The sequence below is a fragment of the Gekko japonicus genome, unplaced genomic scaffold (assembly GCF_001447785.1).
Source record: "Gekko japonicus isolate JY-2015 unplaced genomic scaffold, Gekko_japonicus_V1.1 scaffold677, whole genome shotgun sequence".
Classification (NCBI taxonomy): Eukaryota; Metazoa; Chordata; class Lepidosauria; order Squamata; family Gekkonidae; genus Gekko; species Gekko japonicus.
Genome location: NW_015159730.1, coordinates 287033 through 301935, shown reverse-complemented (window position 1 = coordinate 301935; position 14903 = coordinate 287033). Strand labels below are relative to the sequence as shown.

General features: G+C 46.8%; 1 protein-coding gene across 1 annotated transcript in view; it reads left to right on the top strand.

Annotated features, from left to right (window-relative positions):
* Positions 1-14903, top strand: part of MYBBP1A (MYB binding protein (P160) 1a) — a 78374-nt gene that overhangs the window by 16125 nt on the left and 47346 nt on the right. Inside the window, exons 12-18 of the mRNA XM_015428536.1 lie at positions 452-658; positions 3108-3216; positions 4412-4505; positions 4595-4749; positions 5704-5793; positions 8638-8823; positions 10657-10821. Of these exons, the coding sequence (XP_015284022.1) occupies positions 452-658; positions 3108-3216; positions 4412-4505; positions 4595-4749; positions 5704-5793; positions 8638-8823; positions 10657-10821 (1006 nt within the window). The remainder of the gene's footprint in view (positions 1-451; positions 659-3107; positions 3217-4411; positions 4506-4594; positions 4750-5703; positions 5794-8637; positions 8824-10656; positions 10822-14903) is intronic.

Below are 14903 nucleotides of genomic sequence, written 5' to 3'. Positions count from 1 at the left end.
ATACACTAACTCAGCAACATGGGGTGCAACCAATGCTCCCTCTAAGCCGTGGAGTCCTGTGAGCAAAAATTCGACTTTGTGAGCTCCTGGCATTCAAGTTGTGAGCAAACAGTTTGGCCACTGCACAAATTAGTCTGCTCTGGAGCCCTCCTTCCTGAGCTGAGACAGAAATGTGTGAGCCGGAGGCTAAAAAACTGTGAGCTGAGTCACACTAACTCAGCTTAGAGGGAACACTGGGTGCAACATGGTCAGGATTACACACGTCCCTCTTTCGGGAGCTTCCGGTTGACCACAGAGGGAGTGGGACACTGGACTAGATGGACCTTTGGTTTGATCTAGGAAGGGGCTTCTCTTAGGTTCTTAGTCCACGGCTTCCAATTGTGAACCATCTCAGATCTCTTGTGCGCTGTCTGAAGCCCGGCTCTTTCTGCTGATTGGGGTTTCTCTGCAGCCTGCTTCAGCACCTGAGCTCAATGCCTGCCCTGGGGGATTCCGCAAGAGCCGAAGAGATGAGGAAGAAGCGTCTCCACGGCTTGATGGCGAGCGGGGATCCCTGGATCTACGGCATGGTCCAGTATGCCAACCTCCTCCTTTCTCAGCCCAAACACGTCAAGGTTGTGACACCGTTCGGTAACGAGGCCAAGGCAGCTTGGGACCGGTAAGAGTCAACACTCAGCCATGTAAGACAACACATGAATTGCTAAAAGAAAGTGTTAGTGGAGAGTGTTGGAGGAGAACCTGGAAATCCAAATCTTTGACGTTCACTGCCTCACCTACCTTTCAGAGCTGTTGCTCAGCATGGAGGGGGCTGTGGCTCAGTGGAAGAGCAGCTGCTTTGGGTGCAGAAGATCCCAGGTTCGATCCCCATGGTCTCTCCAGTTAAAAAGAAACAGTAGGTGATGTGCAAGGCCTCCACTTGAGACCCTGGCGAGCTGCTGCCAGCCTGAGCAGACAATACTGACCTTGATGGACCCAGGGTCTGATTCAGTAGAAGGCGGCTTCGTGTGTGTTCATGTGGGCATCTCAGCCCCCTCCCCTCACAGGGCTGTTGTGAGGAAAAGTGGGGGAGAGGGAGAAAATCGTGGAGCCATCAGCGTGAGAAAGGGTGGGATAGAGGTGCTCCATATTTTTTAAAAAAAGAAATACACCCTCGCATACAGAAAATCTTTCAAGAAGAAGAAGAAGAAGAAGAAGATATTGGATTTATACCCCGCCCTTCACTACCTAAAGGTGTCTCAGAGCGGCTTACAAACTCCTTTCCCTTCCCCTCCCCACCACAGACACCCTGTGAGGTAGGCGGGGCTGAGAGAACTCTTGACAGAAACTGCTCTTTTTCAAGAACAGCTGTGCCGGAACTATGGCTTGCCCAAGGTCATCCAGCATGTGCAAGTGGAGGAGTGGGGAATCAAACCCAGTTATCCCAGATTAGAGGCCGCGCACTTAACCACTACACCAAACTGCTAGGCTAGAACCCTTTTCTGTTGTTGGGCTTGTTCTCTACACACTGATTTTTTGTTTTGTTTTGTATGGAGGAGTGCTAAACTATACAAACCCCTGTTTGCAGTCACAGGTTTGCCGCTCAAGACCTTGGACCATATTGTATGATACTAGCTTTGCCTTCCAGATTCTTGGCCATTTCGGAACGCAGGGGTGTGGGGTTGACCCATTAAACCTCTGAAGTACCACCCGTGGTTCTTTGCTGGAAGTTGCAGCTGAGGTTATAGGCAAAATAGGACAAGATGGCAACTCTCCCCCTCTCTCACAAAATAGGGCAAGATCGCAACTCTCCCTGAGAGCCAGCATGGTGTAGAGCGGTGGACTCTAATCTGGAGAACCGGGTTTGAGTCCCCACTCCTCCGCAGGCAGTCAGCTGGGTGAGCTTGAGTCAGTCACAGTTCTCTCAGAGCTCTCTCAGCCCCACCTACCTCACAGGGTGTCTGTTGTGGGGAGAGGAAGGGAAAGGAGTTTGCAAGCCACTCTGAGACTCCTTTGGGTAGTGAAGGGCAGGGTATAAATCCAATCCTTCTTCTTCTTTTACCTCACAGGGTGTCTGTTGTGGGGAGGGGAAGGGAAAGGAGTTTGTTAGCCGCTCTGAGACTTCCTTGGGTAGTGAAGGGTGGGGGTATAAATCCAATCTCTTCTTCTTCTTTTACCTCACAGGGTGTCTGTTGTGGGGAGAGGAAGGGAAAGGAGTTTGCAAGCCGCTCTGAGACTCCTTTGGGCAGTGACTCCGCTCTGAGACTCCTTTTCAATCTATTTTTTGTCGGGTTGGTTGGTTTCTGCGGATTCTAATGTTCATCATTTTTAGCCAGTCAACAGCTCTGCATTCTATTGCTGGAAAGGCAGTGTTTACAGTTCGTAAGCTGTACCCTACAGAGTTACAATTTTGTAGTATGAATGGGAATATAAAGATTTTTTTATATAGGTTTTTTTCTTCTTGATTGTTCATATTCATCTTTCTCTGGTTTTTATAGATTTATTCTTTAAGTAATATTTTATTAGGAAGTTAGAAAGGCCTGTTATATAGAAGGCTTTCCTCTTGTAGGTCTGATATTGTTAGCAGACAACATAATAGGTACAAAATTCATGATTCTGTAGTTCTTAGGGCAAACCTTTCAATGTCTGGGTCAGATAAGATTTTAGTCTGATATGAAGAATCCTTGCTCATTATCATTTAGGTTAGGTTAAGTAAACACTTAGTTTGACGTAGATATATGTTTCTTTACCTCTGGTCAATCAGAGGATTATTACTCAAATTACCACTGTCTTTTGTAACCAATTATGCTGTTTGAATATTGTTTTCTTGATGATGTCAGTCCATGTATAAAATATCATGTATTTCCTGAATATGTTCAGAATAGGCTCAAGGAGAAGATGAAGAAGAAAAAGAAGAAAGTTGTCAATTTTTGAATAACTATTTGGTCTAATTGTTTTCCTGTTAATTGAAGCATATTTCCTGAATATGCTGAGAAGAAAGTAGTCAATTTTGGGTGGACTATTTGGTCCAATTGTTTTTTCTGTTAATTGAAATAAAACATAGATCTTCCTCCTCATTTGACTTCATTTTTGACATGGAATCTAATATATACAACAATTTCTTGCTGCAGGATGCTGCAGACAGTGGAAGACTTGAGGAAGAAAGAGAAGAAAAACCCTGCCCTGAAGACTTCTGCCTTCCAGCATCTTCTGCTGTTGGTGGGCATTCACCTTTTCAAGGTAACGTCTGACATGCTGTTGAATTTGTGTGTGTCACGTGCTGACGGGTTCCTTCCGACTCATGGTGACCCTCTGAATTAATGACCTCCAGAAGGTCCTGTCGCTGACAGTCTCGATCAAGTTTGCACACTGGAGATCATCGCTTCATAGATTCCGAATTCAGTGTTTCCAGAAGTTTTACTGGCCAAACTGTATGCTAGGAACGCACACGTTATTTGTGTTACGAGCTTCCGTCCAGGGATCAAGAAGATACTTGATCTCCTTTCCTTGTCCTTGTGTAGATTCTCTCCTCCCCAGACCAGTCCAGGAATGGGAGGGAAAGAATTCTACACTTGAAACATACATTACACAAGAACCCAGGAGAGATAGCCTCTCTGGATTTACAGACACAGCCACCAGGATCTCTAGATTAATCCCTCACCAGCCTGAGATTAGAGATCCAGAATCTCAGTTGGCATGTGGATTTTACACTTCCATAACTCTGTCTAGAGCTGTACAGTTAATCTTAGCAAGGTAGCATAATTGGTGAGCAGTTCAGACAACAGGACTTAGCTTGGAGTCAGTTACCCATCAAAACAGACACTAAGTATAAACCAGAATAAAGTTTATTTAGCACAGAACTTAACACAGACTACAGGGAGTACTGAAAACAAGAAAACTTATGGCCCTTGGCCCTAACTAAACATTAGAGATCTGCATAGTTACCAGAATGATCCATAGTCAAGAAGTCCCAGTACATCCAGGAACAGAACAGAGCGAGAGAGCTTCTCTCATTGGGTTTAAACAGATATAGGGCAATTCCAGTTTTCAAATTAGCTCTGGCCAGGAGCCAATTGAAGTAGACGGGGTGTCCAACGTTTGGGTTGTCATGGCTACAACTTCTGAATGGTCAGTTGTCTTGGAGGCCACACCTGCAGTTATGTGATCCCCAAGCACTAACCACTCCTCTATGCTTTACGTGAGTCCTGGCATGTAGGCACAGCCAGGTGCCATCAGGTCTAGCTTTGCCTACTAGAAGTGTGAAGACTATGTGGTTATATGGCAGGCTATTGAACCTCTCTGACCAAATGGTCAGCCATCTGGCTTGCAACAGGAAACAAGGTATCAGAAAGACATTTCAGGGAAGACATGAAGCCTATAGAAAGCAATATTTCTATACAGCCCTGTTTTAATTCCTCATTTCTCACCTAATCAGTTGCCAGCAGAGTGCATGGATCTTCTGCATGACCTTCAGAATTGCACCAAGAGGGCCTTTGGGGAGAAGCCAAAGAAGAAGAAAGCTGCTGCTGGTGAGTTCCTATCCTGAGATGACTTCTAGTCCAGGTTGGTCACACAGAGACACCGGAGGAATTCAGTTGCCTGTTTTTGTTCTGTGTAGATGGTGAAGAAGAGCCGGAATGGGTGGAGGTGACGGTGGAGGTCCTCCTCTCCCTTTTAACCCAGTCCAGCGGGCTGATCCGGAAGGTCTGCAAAAGCGTGTTTGGACTCATCGCTCAGCACATGACTAAGGGGGCCTTGCAGCTCATCCTGGATGTGAGTCATGGGGTCTTGAGCATTGCTTGTGCCACTGCGAGGCCTGTTGTGTAGTTTTTGGTTCATTTTCATTGGCTCCAATCCAGGATCTTCCCACACCTACCCAAGAACACAAGCTAAACTCTGGTGAAAACATATTAAAAACAATAAAAATTCTTAACTTTGTTAGACACTCACTTCAGTGGTCCAAGGCAGTTAATAAGCAGATTGGAGCATCTGTTTCCCTGTTGACTGTGCCAAAGCCCCAAATCTGGCCACCGTAAGAGGGGTTTCATTAAGGCAATCTGCAAGCAGAATGGATATAGAAAATTTATCAGATCTGCCTGGAAACTTGGAGAAAACAGGAGTAATGTACAGGGAACAAATAGCCTTACAAAATGAATTGTAGAGTACACGCCTTCTACTGTTTGAACTGCGTTTAGTTGGCAGAAATACAAACAGTGGGAACCCTAATTATTGAAATCTTTCAGTGCCATCCGAAGAGCTGTTTCCTGGGAGTAAGCCCCACTGAGTGGACTTAAAAAAAAAAAAATTAATTGGTTTTTCAAACAATACAGTTATGAAGATGATCAAAAAGTTGAAAGTGATAGCATCGTAAATATACAAGCATGCATAAACAATGTATACAGAGCAAACTTAATCTAATAACAGGTAAACTGGAATGTAAGTGAAAGCTGTGTGTATAATTTTTTGAACATGATGTAAAGGTTCTCAACATCAACGAGTGAATTTATGACTAGACACGATATAAACTAAGCTGAGAAAAAGAGAAAGAAGAACAGTGTTTGCTGAGCGTATGTTAAGAGTGTAGTAAGGTTAGATAAATTGGATTATGTGTCTGGCAGTCATTCGTTAGAACATAGTCCAAGAATGGAAACCATTTTTCCATGAAGTTGGATGCTTTTGGGTAAACCCGACTGATCACTGGCAAATATATTTTGGATTCACCTCTAGGTTTTTGACCCACAACAAGATCAGGATGAAGAAAGTGCTGTTGTGGTGGTGGAAGAAACGCACAAAAAGAAAATTGCACAGAAGGATGCGGTTAGTCCGGTTGAATTCTATATATTAGTGCCCCAGATTTATGTACTCATTCCAAAGTGATGTAACAGCCACCTAGAATCATAGAGTTGGAAGGGACCTCCAGGGTCATCTAGTCAAACCCCCTGCACAATGCAGGAAATTCACAAATCCCCCCCCCCCCCCCGCCACACCCATAGTGACTGCTGTTCCACGCCCAGAAGATGACAAGAAAACCTCCAGGGTTGCTTCCTCCCTCCAAAGTGGCAATCAGCATTTCCCTGGGTGTGTAAAAAAAGGACCACAAGAACTAAGCACTGAGGTAACCCTTCCTGCCCTCCCTCTCATGATCTGCCTAAGTTCACAGAATCCGCATTGCTGTGAGATGGCCATCTAGCCTCTGTTTGAAAACCTCCAAAGATGGAGAGCCCACCACTTCCTGAGGAAGCCTGTTCCGCTCTAACTGTCAGGAAGTTCTTCCTAATGTTTAGCCGAAAACTCTTCTGATTTATTTTCAACCCATTGGTTCTGGTCCGACCTTCTGGGACAACAGAAAACAACTCCACACCATCCTCTAGATGACAGCCCTTCAAGTACTTGAAGATGGTTATCATATGACTTCTCAGTCGTCTCCTCTCTAGGCTAAACATACCCAGCTCCTTCAATCTTTCCTCATAGGACTTGGTCCCCTCACCATCTTCGTTGCTCTCCTCTGGACATGTTCCAGCTTGTCTATATCCTTCTTAAATTGTGGTGCCCAAAACTGAACACATTATTCTAGGTGAGGACTAACCAGAGCAAAGTAAAGTGGTACCATCACTTCATGTGATCTGGACACTACACTTCTGTTGATACAGCCCAAAATCACATTTGCCTTTTTAGCAACCGCATCACACTGCTGGCTCATGTTCAGTGTATGGTCTACTAAGACCCCTAGATCCTTTTCGCACGTACTACTGCCGAGACAAGTCTCCCCCAACCTATAATTATGCATTTGATTTTTCCTACCTAAATGCAGAACTTTTCATTTATCCGCACTGAAATTCATTAAATTTCTTTTAGCCCAGTTTTCCAGCCTGTCAAGATCATCCTGTATCCTGACTCTGTCTTCTACCATATTTGCTACCCCTCCCAATTTAGTATCATCTGCAAATTTAATAAGCATTCCCTCTATCCCTTCATCCGAATCAATGATAAAGATGTTGAACAAAACAGGTCCCAGGAGAGAACCTTGAGGCACTCCACTTGTCACTCCTCTCCAAGAAGATGAGGAACCATTCACAAGCACTCTTTGGGTGCGATCTGTCAACCAGTTACAGATCCACCTAAAAGTCATAGGATCCAAACCACATTTTTCTAATTTGTCAACAAGTATATTATGTGGAACCTTCTCAAAAGTCTTACTAAAATCAAGATAAGCTACAGCATTCCCCTGATCCAGCAAGATAGTAACTTTCTAAAAAAAGAGAGAGATAAGGTTAGCCTGACATGACTTGTTCTTGAGAAACCCATGCTGGCTTTTAGTAATTACAGCCATCCTTTCTAAATGCTCAAGGACTGTCTGTTTGATTATTTGTTCTAAAACTTTCCCAGGTATAGGCGTCAAGCTGACGGGTCAGTAGTTACCCAGATCCTCCTTTTCCCCCTTCTTGAAGATGGGGACAACATTTGCCCGCCTCCAATCTTCTGGCACCTCACCTGTTCTCCAAGAATTCTCAAAAATAATGGACAGAGGCTCAGAAATTACGTCTGCAAGTTCTTTTAGTACCCTTGGATGCCGCTCACCTGGCCCCGAGGACTTAGTTTCATTTAAAGAAACTAGGTGTTTATGTACTACCCCTATGTCAATCCTAGGCTGCAACTCCATTCCCTCTTCGTGTGTTCTGGTTTTACCATGTTGAGCCCCATTTCCCTCACAAGAGAAGACTGAGGAAAAGTAGGAATTGAGCAGTTCTGCCCTCTCTTTTGTTTTTGAACCATTTTATCGTTTAACTTAGGTTAAGGGTGCCATAGTTTGGTGTATTGTCTGTACTGACAGACTGTATTTCCCCTGGATCTCAGGGCAGGCATGCTGAGCAGACTGAAAACAAAAAGCCAGCTGTAAGCCATGATTTGCACATGTGTTTGGGAAATGTTTACCATAATCTATGGCTGTTGCAGACTGTGGGTGTGATGTCTGAATCGAAGCATCATTTGGCATAAGCCAGGATGTACAATCCAGCTATGGTTTCCGATTGCCAGCTGGTCACAAACCGTGGTTTGTCAATTCAGTCATCATGCTAAAGGGTCGTTAATCTTCCTTAACCTCAGTTTGGCATGCTTTCTCAATTGGGCTTAGGTGTTCAGAAAAATGAGTGCGTCAGGACACACAACACCTCCATGGGAAATGTTTTAAAAAATCAACAGTTTAGTGGTTAAGAGCTGCGGACTCTAATCTGGAGAACCAGGTTTGATTCCGCACTCCTCCACATGCAGCTGCCCGGTGGCCTTGGGTCATTCACAGTTCTCTCAGAGCTGTTCTCTCAAGGACCGTTCTGGAAAGAGCTCTCTCAGCCCCACCCACCTCACAGGGTGTCTGTTGTGGGGAGAGGAAGGGAAGGAGATTGAAAGCCGCTCTGAAACTCCGAGTGAAGGGCGGGGCATAAATCTAATCTCCTCCTCCTCCTCCTCCTCCTCCTCCTCCTGCAAGTGATGTGCTGTGTCTGCTTAATGGTAGCTCACAGTAATGGGAGCCTCCAAAAAACAAAATGATTCCTCTGACCTCCTTGCCTCTTTTTGTGTTTTCTTGATATACCCTTTGGGGCTGAAACACGAAAAAGCTCTGGGTTGTATCTGGCTAAAAAAAACCCTTTTTTGGGGGGGGGGTAGGGAGGAGATGGCACCTCTGAAGAGAGTTCCGAGTCTTCTTGTGCAGACGACTCTGAAGATGATGATGATGACAGCAACGACGAAGCAGAGAACGGGAAGACGGACAGCGAAGACGAGAAAGAAGAAGAGATGGATGAGAACTTTCGCCATCAGCTGATGAACATTCTGCAGTCTGGGAATGCACTGGTAAGTGCTTAGAGAGTTGAGGGGTCCCTGGAAGGTTCTGCCTTATCCATCAGTGGAAGGAAGGTACCCATTGGATGGGTTATGCCTCCTGCTTATACAGATTCACTTTGCAAGGGCTTCTAGGTCATATTGGAGGTGGGCTTCCATGTGCAGCTCCGGGGCAAAGTCACCCTTCCAGGGCTTTTTTTCATCCTTCTCTGTCCTTCCAATGATATATACAAATATATCTCTGGGGAGCAACTAGTTTTTGTGGAGAGGGAAGCTGAGATGCAAGTCAAACATGATGGGTCTGTATTTCAGACAAAGACGTCAGTCATAAAACCACAGAGTTGGAAGGGGCCATACAGGCCATCTAGTGCAGGGGTGTTGAACTCACTTGTTATGAGGGCTGGATTTGACATAAACGAGATCTTGTTGGGCCGGGCCATGTGTGCCATAAAATGTAACGCTGGGTAGCGGAGATATAAACTTTATAAAGGACACAAACACACAAAGGTCTTTTTTTTACTTACAATAAAAACATGGTACCATGGTCTCCCATGGTAGCACTTACGAATGCTGCCATTCAGCATGGTTTCAACACCGGCAGTCTGCTCGATGTTGTACGTGTCACTGCAGAGCGTCAGTCCTAATGTAGGTGACCTAGGGATCATCTGCACCAGGGGTGTCGAACTCATTTGTTATGAGGGCTGGATATGACATAAATGAGACCTTGTTGGGCCGGGCCACGTGTGTCATAAAATGTAACGCTGGGTAGCGGAGATATAAACTTTATAAAGGACACAAACACAAAGGGGTTTTTTTTACTTAAAACAAAAACATGCTTCAAACATTAGCACTCTTGCAATATTTTGTTTATTTAACAGTGTCTGATTAACTGACACCTCTTGCTCTGAATTATTGCATCAAAATGTCTGTGCTGCTGCAATCTTGAGTATGCTGTTCAGGTGTGTATCTGTAAGATGCAAATCTATGATGACGCAGCAGTAGCAGAACTGGAAAAAGAAGCAGAAGACAGACAGTTCCACTGCGGGCCTGATGGAAGCCCTCTGGGGGCCTGATCTGGGCCCCGTGCCACATGTTTGACACCCCTGATCTAGTGAGTCCAACCCCCTGCTCAATGCAGGATCAGCCTAGAGCATCCCTGACAAGTGTTTGTCCAGCCGCTGCTTAAAGACTGCCCGTGAGGGGGAGCTCACCACCTCCCTAGGCAGCTTGTCCCACTGTTGCCCAACTCTTACTGTAAAAAAGTTTTTCCTAATATCCAGCCGGTACCTTCCTGCCCTTAATTTTCAACCCACGATTGCGAGCCCTCTCCTCTGCTGCCCACAGGAACACCTCCCTGCCCTCCTCTAAGGGACAGCCCTTCAAATACTTCAGGAGAGCAACCATGTCCCGCCCGCCTCCCCCGAACCTTCACTTCTCCATTCCCAGGTCCCTCAGCCTTTCCTCCTAGGGCTTGGTCTACAGGCCCCCGATCAACCTCGTTGCTCGCCTCTGCCCTTGCTGCATTCTGTCCACATCCTTTTTGAAGTGGTGTCAAACAGCAAACCACTTTCCTGTCCGACCCAACTGAGCCTTCTTCTGGAAGAGAGCTTTTTAAGCTCAGTCTGGAAGGCGTGTAGAGACAGCATCAGCCTGGGAGAGGCAGCAAAGAAACCCTCTATCAGGTGTTGGTCAGACTAGCATTGGATAATGTGGGTTTTCACAAGGAAAGCACCATGCACGACTTTCAGAATCTGGGCGGGCTGATGTGGGCGGAGGTAGTCCTTCGGGCACGGTAGGCCCAGGTTGTCAAGGCATCTTATTCTCTGCACCCTTTTAAAACGTCAGGGAGGCGATGACAGTGACGAGGACGTCGATGATGAGACCATGATGTCCCTGGACGAGAACCTGTCCGCCCTGTTCGCTGAGCAGAAGAAGCGCATCCAAGCCAAGAAGGACGAGCGGGAGAAGATGCGGAAGGAGAAGATTTTACGCAGGGACTTCAAGATTAAGGTGAGGGGGGCAGAGTTAACAGACCCCTTATGTGTGTAGCCCTGGGGGGATGTCTTGGAAGTGCAATGTAAATGCGAAATACTTACTCAGGGGTGCAGCCAGGGTGTGTGCAAGGGGTGCAGCACCCTGTCTGAAGTAATGGCTCGCCCCGTTTTAAAAATAATAAACTACCGTTTTAATGTTAAGATTTCCATTTAATGAAAGCTTGTTTTTGGGATAGGACCATTTTTAACCGGGGTGGGGGGAAGCTAGTGGCTACTGGCACCTCTCCCATTGATAGCCAGTGTGGTGTAGTAGTTAAGACTGGCGGGCCCTAATCTGGAGAACCGAGTTCAATTCCCCACCCCTCCGGTTAAAGCCTGCTGGATGACCTTGGGCCAGCCACAGTTCTCTCAGAGCTCTCTCAGCCCCACCTGCCTCGCAACGTGCCTGTTGTGGGGAGAGGAAGGGAAGGTGATTGTAAGCTGCTTTGAGACTCCTTAACGTCGAGAAAAAAAAGGTAAAGGTTCCCTTGCTCGAAAGCCAGTCGAATCCGACTCTAGGGTTGCGGTGCTCATCTCCTTTTCAAAGCCGAAGAGCCAGCGCTGTCCGAAGACGTTTCCGTGGTCATGTGGCCGGCATGACTAAACACCGATGCGCACGGAACGCTGTTACCTTCCCACCGAAGCGGTACCTATTTATCTACTTGCAATTTCTTGCTGTCGAACTGCTAGGTTGGCGGGAGCTGGAACTAGAGATGGGAGCTCACTCCGCCATGCGGCACCCGGGTCTCGAACTGCTGAACTACCGACCTTCCACAGCCTGCAGTTCAGCATCTTAACCACTTGAGCCACTGCAGCTCCTAAGGTCGAGAAAAGCGGAGTATAAAACACCTACTCTTCTTCTGGCAATGATCTGTACTTCACCCCTACCCCGTATCTATCCATCCAAAGTTCCCCTTGGTTTAGGGTGGCTCTTTCAAGAGTGTGATGATCACCCTTACTGTCTCTAAGCAATCCTGAGTCACTGTAGCTGTGTTCGGGCATCATTAGTAACTGTGGTTTGATCAGACCCTGGCAAGTGGCAGCATCTGTGAATGCAGACGTTCCATCAAATTGGGAGTTTGTTGCTGGACACCAAGCTGAGATCTCAACTTAAAAGAGTCGACCGCTTGCTTGCTAACTGCTGTGTCGTAGCAATTAAGGTTGGTTGTGTGACATTTGAACTCACAAACCATCGTTTGCTTCCAGCAGTGTCTGTTCTCACGGCTGCTCACCTGTGGAGAAAGCAGAAAGGTGGTATTCCCTGCTGGGTGGTCGGGGAGAGGCAGGAGGCCAACAAACCAGGGTTTACAAACAGATCAGGATTTGTTACATAGCGGTGGGTTAAAAAGGTAAAGGTTCCCTTGCTCGAAAGCCAGTCGAGTCCGACTCTAGGGTTGCGGTGCTCATCTCCGTTTCAAAGCCGAAGAGCCAGCGCTGTCCGAAGACGTTTCCGTGGTCATGTGGCCGGCATGACTAAACACCGAGGCGCACGGAACGCTGTTACCTTCCCACTGAAGTGGTACCTATTTATCTACTTGCAATTTCTTGCTTTTGAACTGCTAGGTTGGCAGGAGCTGGAACTAGAGACGGGAGCTCACTCCATCATGCGGCACCCGGGTCTCGAACTGCTGAACTACTGACCTTCCACAGCCTGCAGTTCAGCGTCTTAACCACTTGAGCCACCGCAGCTCCCTAGCGGTGGGTTAGGCTAATCCTATTTTATGGCACAAAGCAATTTCAAAACGCTTTGTCTCTCCTAATGTCTGCATTCATTAAAATATGTATAGCCTGCCTGTCTCCATCACTCAAGGCAGCTTAGAAATACAAATTTTAAACACACAACACCCAGTAACCCCGCTCCCTGAAAAAAGCCTGCAGTTTACACCTTATTAAAAGCCCTAGCAAAAGAATGCCACCTGAAGCGATGCTTAAATGGGTTCAGGTGTAATTTAAGGAGGTTATTGTTTAAGGACGGGGCTTGTTATAAAGCCTCTAGAGGTCGACTGGTTGCTTGCTAACTAGTCTCACTGCTTCCCTGACTGCAATGTTAATGTTCAGTGAGATTTTTCCTCCCCTGTGTTTATGGTTGGGTTTTTGTTTTTTTTTATGGTTGGTTGGAGAATTGACTTTTGTTTTTTCATAAAGCTTCGTTGGGAACCCTAGGTGCAAAACGGTGGGCTAGATGTGTTTTCATAGACGAGGTAGAAGCTTCTGGAACTCTGAAATAACATCTGTTTCCGCAGCTATTCGTGTTATAAGCACCGGGAGACCCTTGAGCTTAGTACAAAGTTTCTGTGGGTTTTGTAGTTTTCTGGAAATGATAAGAGAGGCCTGGTAAGTCCCAAGGTGTGTGTGTGTGGGGGGGGGAGGCTGCCCCCCCACCTGCCAAGCAACTTTTGTGAAGCAGCCTCCCCAGCAGCCTTGCTGGAACCGATCAAGGTTTTCAAGCTCTGGGCTTCAGCTCTGGAGTGCTACATGTCTGTTTGCCCCATAGCACTTGGTTCAAAGAGCGTGGGGTGGGGGGGTGTATGGAGCAAGTAGCTAACCTTCCCCAGGGCTTCGAAAGAGCAGCAATATGGCCCAGTCCCACCTGTAGTTAATAATGAGGTGCCGCCAAGTCACAATCGACTCCGGGTAACCTCAGGACCATGGAGTTTTCTTTTCTAAAAATTAGATAAATTTAAAATGTGGTTTCCAAGGAACAGCTGAACAAAAACGAAATAATATGTTGTTGAAGGCTTTCACAGCCGGAGTTCATTAGCTGTTATAGATTTTCCAGGTTGTCTGGCTGTGGTCTTGGCCTTGTAGGACCTGACGTTTTGCCTGTAGCTGTGCCTGGCATCCTCAGAGGTATAACACAGAAAGATGGAGTACCCCCTGCTCAATGCAGTCACCGAGAGCACTCCATCTTTCTGTGTTATACCTCTGAGGATGCCAGTCACAGCTACTGGCGAAATGTCAGGTCCTACAAGGCCAAGACCACGGCCAGACAACCCGGAAAATCTACAACAGCTAAAAATGAAATACCATGGGTTAAGAAAAGTTGACAAGGGGGCAAGGGGAGGATAAAATTAGGTTGGCATCTGAAAGTGATGGGGAACATCTAGATTCAGTCTAGACCACGGAGTTTTCAAGGCAAGAGACAAGCAGAGGTGGTCTGCCATTACCTGCCTCTGCATAGCAGCCCTTGTCTTCCTTAGTGGCCTCCCATCCAAGGACTGGCCCTGGTCGGCCCTGGTTAGCTTCTGCTCTGTAAGGAGCTTGGGCTAGTCTGGGCTATTTAGGTCGTTAAATCAGACCAAAAGTAAAGGTAAAGGTTCCCTTGCTCGAAAGCCAGTCGAATCCGACTCTAGGGTTGCGGTGCTCATCTCCGTTTCAAAGCCAAAGAGCCAGCGCTGTCCGAAGACATTTCCGTGGTCAGGTTGGCAGGAGCTGGAACTAGAGACGAGAGCTCACTCCATCATGCGGCACACTCGGGTCTCGAACTGCTGAACTACCGACCTTCCACAGCCTGCCGTTCAGCGTCTTAACCACTTGAGCCACCGCAGCTCCTAAATCAGACCAACCAGAGTCCTAAATTGAAAGTTGGGGTTGGGGGTTTCAGTTGGAGCAGAAGTCCATCAGTGACTGTTAGCCACAAGTTATAGATAGGAACTCTCAGTCTGGGGCAAGTGATGCTCTGTATTCTAGGTGCTTGGGGGGGGGGCAACAGTGGGAGGGCTTCTAGTGCCCTGGCCCCACTGCTGGACCTCCTGATGATGGCAACTGGTGTTTTTGGCCACTGTGTGATACAGAGTGTTAGACTAGATGGGCCATTGGCCTGATCCGACATTAGCTTCTCTTATGTTCTTATGTTCTTAATTGTAATGTTCTGCCCCATAGGGAAACTGACCTACCGAGCTGGTGTTGGGGAGGTTTCTGCAAAACTGCAGGCCTCTCTTGCTCCCGGCGGAGTGCCAAATCTATTTTATTCTGAATGGTTCTCCTCTGTGTGGCTGGATCTCACCAGAGGATCGGGCTTCGCATAGGATTATTTTAACTGTTGGCCTCTAGGGGTCA